The 4,491-nt window shown below is 38.2% G+C and overlaps 1 protein-coding gene across 1 annotated transcript; it reads right to left on the reverse strand.

Moving 5' to 3' along the window:
• Positions 1-1,379: 1,379 nt before the first annotated feature.
• On the reverse strand, positions 1,380-2,321 carry LOC130879550 (olfactory receptor 2A1/2A42-like). The gene has a single exon (XM_057778195.1). The coding sequence runs from the start codon at positions 2,319-2,321 to the stop codon at positions 1,380-1,382; it is 942 nt and encodes a 313-aa protein (XP_057634178.1).
• Between the last annotated feature and the right edge of the window lie 2,170 nt (positions 2,322-4,491).

Genomic DNA, 4,491 nt, shown 5'->3' on the forward strand with positions numbered 1-4,491 from the left:
GACTAGAGATGTGGTTCTGTGTGTTAACTGCTTGCTATATAAGTATGAACGCTTGAGTTCACATCCTCAGTTCCTCTCTCCCCAAAATCAGACAGGGAAGCACAGACCAGTAATACCAGTGCTGCAGAGAGAGAGAGACAAGTGGATCCTGGGAGCTGGCTGGCTAGTCAGTCAGATAGCAAGCATCAGATTTAGTAAAAAGATCCCGTATCAAAAACTGAGGATACTCATAGTCTATTTCTGCCCCCCACGTGAATGCACACACATAAATATGTACACATGTACACATGTGTATATATGACTCATGCATATATATGTGTATTCAAGAGTATACACAAGCAGACATGAGAATACAGGTGCATATATACATTAAATGATTTCATAGATAACTCATTGAGAACCCATCTAAAATATTTGGGTACTGAATGCTGGTCTCTAGTTTTTAAAGAATTTGCAGAGCCAGCTAGGTACCAAATATGTCCTGCAAAGCTTCTCACAGAGGAGGAGATACTCTTGAAGGACAGTGACTGGAATCTGGACTAATAGAAGCTGAAGAACTGATGGAAAGATGCTGGGAAATCATTAATAAAAAAGTCTGCAACAGATATAAATCACATTCATCATTGGATAGTTATAGAGAATATTGTACTATCCAGTTTAAGGTAATTTTCACTTTACAGTTTTTTTTTTTCAAACAGACAATGCTCATGTTTATCATTTTGCTAGCTACCATTGATCTAGTTGAATCTTCAATCTATAAAGGAAGCTTCAGTGACTTCAGTGTCTATGGTCTTTAAACATATATTCTCCCCTTCTTCCTCTTGTAGTTCTTTTTTTTTTATTAATTCTGTTCCTTCAGTCAGCAAACAAGTTAAGATTAATATAAGTCAATAGTTTTAATATATAAGTTTGTGGTCTCACAAAGCACAGTAACTACATATCTTAGAGTGTTTCTTGAACTAGGCAAGTGCAGTTGCAGAGTGGACCAGTGTTTGAGGGGTTTTCTCTGGGTATAACTTGTTTTGCTTCTAAATCTTGTGCAGTTTGTGAAGATATCTAATTACCTTCAAGGTTTGATGGCATGTAACTTTTTGGGCCTAGAAAATGAATTATAACACAATAACATAATAATAATACCACAATAGTAATTATTATGTAATAGCATTATATAATTCCATATCAATTCAACTGGAAATTAGTCATGTTTGATAAAACCTTGTGTCAATAAGACAACTCATTTATATATTTTTTTGAACCTGTAGAAGGAGGATGTGTTCTTTTCATCAGGTACAGAAAGAAGACAATGTGGATGTTTCTGTATTTAGGTAACAACTGGAGGTTAATATTGCAGGGAACTACTGCAGCTTGTGGTTCAAACATCACACCAACTCGGAATGAGTTTCTTTGCCCAGTGCCCTCCTGAGAGCACCCTTGACCTCAGCATTCCTCAGACTGTAGATCAGGGGGTTCAGCATGGGGTTGAAAAAACTGTAAAACAGGAAAAGGATCTTCTGCTGCTCTTCGGGGTGCTGGGACTTGGGGGCCATGTACATGACAATGGCACTTCCAAAGAAGAGCCCGACCACACAGAGGTGGGAGGAGCAGGTGGAGAAGGCCTTTCTGCGACCCTCCCCTGATTGCATCTTCAGAACAGACACCAGGATGTGTGTGTAGGAGACCAGCACCAAGCATAAGGGTCCCACTAAGATGAACACAGAAGCTGCAAAGATGACAACCTTGTTGAGTGTTGTATCAGCACAGGCCAGCTTGAGGACAGACAGAATTTCACAGAAGAAATGATTGATTTCATGAGGTCCACAGAAGGGCAGCCTCAGGATGAGGCTCACATGAACCATACCAAGGAGGGAGCCGCATGCCCAGGATGTGATAACCAGAGCAGCACAGTCCCTCCAGCCCATGATGGAAGAATATCGGAGTGGGTGACAGATGGCTACATACCGATCATAGGACATCACCACGAGAAGGAGACATTCTGTGTGTGCAAAGGCCAGAAAGAGAAAGGTCTGTGTCATGCATCCAGCAAAGGAAATACGTTTGAATGGATCTAGCAGGTTCACTAGCATCTGGGGCACAGTGTTGCAGGCATAGGCAATGTCAACGATGGCCAGATGGGAGAGGAAGAAGTACATGGGGCTGTGGAGTCTGGAATCTCGGCAGATTATTCCAAGGATGACCCCATTCCCCACCAGGGTAAAGGCATAGAAGAGGGAGAAAGATGCAAAAAGAATTCGGTGAATCTTTGGGCCAAGGCAAAATCCAAGCAGGACAAACTCTGTGACCATTGTCTGATTCTCCTCCATTTCACTATGACAGAGAGATGCAGAGAACTGAGACACAACTGTTTCAAATATAGATGTCAAGCTTTTGACATTCTAACACGACTCGGTCATTCACAGATATTTGGACACAACTATTGTTTATTTGTCTTAGACTTGGAATAATATTAAGAACCTCCACTAGGAACTTAATTAATTAAAATTAATAAGTAAATGCTTACAAAAACTAAACTATCTATAAGCAAAATAACTAGTCTGACATTCAATTTTTAGATGAAAAATGTGTCACCAATGATTATTTATTTAGAACCCCTGGCCATGAGGCAGCCAAGAACTCGATAATCCACACATATAAAATAAGCATGAAACACTGGTCGTTTCTGTCTTTATATTAACAAATCTGTAGGGGAATTGCTGATTTTCAAAAAGAGCTCTCAAAATGAGAACAGCCTTAGAAAGGAATTCTAATTGCTTTGGTAGAAGTTATGATTGCTACTATAAATATTTATATACTAACTAACTAGAGACTGCTTTCATAGGTCTACCAAAAGGAAATTATGAAACGGCAACTTTTTATTATTAATATTGTTTTTGATCTACAAGAGTAATTCTGGGTATTTACTTACTGAGTTCAATTTAAAGTTTAGATACTTGAATACAATCTGGAGTGTTATGAGCTAGTGAGAAGGAAAGGGTTTGTAGAAACAGTATCTAATAATTATTTATGGTAGCATATATATTTATCTAGATATATAAATAAAATGTATTCAACTATATCTGTACAAAATGTGTATTATTGTCTTGAAAAATAGAAACAAACTAACATTTGTTAATTTGACAACTGGTTCACCAAGCCATTGTCAGAATCATTAATTTACCACAGAAACTTTTCCATTGCAATCCATAGACAATAGGGAATTTTGTGTTTTATCAGCTGTATTTACAAGCCCAACAATACATAAGCTCTCCAGGATTTGGAAGCTGGGCACGGCAGGCGTCTACATGCAAACACTCACAGAAAAAATTTCCTATGCACTATCTGATAAGATCATTCCTTCTATGTTTCTTTTTCATTAAAGAATCTAAAATGAAAATTGGATAGGACTCTCATTTTATTATTAATTAAATCATTTATATTCACAATACATACCATAGTTGAAATTCATAACAATAATTTGCTCTTCAAACTTAAAAACAGTAGCTGACTTCATCAAGAACACTCATACTCTTTGCCTGGCATGGTGTCACATACTTTTAATTCCAGCACTCGGGAGGCACAGGCAGGCAATCTAGAGTTCAAGGTCAGCCTGGTCTACAGAGTTCTAAAAATAAAAGAGTGCACATATTCTTTACAAGTAGGCAGTGAAAAATTCTTATAAATTGAAAAGTCCTTTTATCTTACATTTGACAATTACCTCCATTGTCAAATTAGTGATAAAATATTCTATATATTATTTGCATGCTAAATTGAGGAACTTGGCTTTTTTGTAAATCATAATTTCCCCAAGAAGTCTTGTTAACATTTAATATAGTTTGGCTTGTTAACATTTATCGGAGCTGTTATGAGCTCAAAATAACTTAAGGTTTAGTTTCCTTTCCGTAAACAGCGTGAGGAATAATAACACCAAGTTTATTTCATCTTGTTTAGCTGTCATCATTACACAGGGTGACATTAGGAATGTTCCATGAAGAAGTTAGCATGAGAGAAGGATTGCCTTCTGAGAGAGAGAGAGAGAGAGAGAGAGAGAGAGAGAGAGAGAATATTGCAAAAATATACTCACAACTGATGAGAATAACAACCCACCCAGAGGTGGAAACAAGACAGCTTAAGGAAAGGTGAGACTGGAGTTTAGGGACTTCTCAAAGGCCACTGTTACTGGATGCAGTCTCCCAGAAGCAGGGCAGAAGGAGTTGGCCTAATTGGGAAGCCGAAATGTGGTCAGTTTCACGACATATGCATTTGGAGAACGATTAAAAAATAATGGAGGAGATGGATATGGAGAATAAACATCAGGCCTTAAGGCAGCGTTCAGCAGCATATGTAAAATGACTCCCGGAAGGGGAACTGAGGGACCAGGTAACACAAGGATGCTAGCTACTTGGTGGATGGATGTCTGCAGGATGCAGAGATGGGTTTGGTGATTATCAATAGCCTTACCTATAACGATCTCTAATTAGGTCTTGCTGTAATTTC

This window comes from Chionomys nivalis, chromosome 1 (assembly GCF_950005125.1).
Source record: "Chionomys nivalis chromosome 1, mChiNiv1.1, whole genome shotgun sequence".
Lineage (NCBI taxonomy): Eukaryota > Metazoa > Chordata > Mammalia > Rodentia > Cricetidae > Chionomys > Chionomys nivalis.

Coding starts and splice junctions, on each gene's coding strand:
- LOC130879550 (XM_057778195.1), bottom strand. CDS start 2,321: ATGGAGGAGAATCAGACAATGGTCACAGAGTTTGTCCTGCTTGGATTT.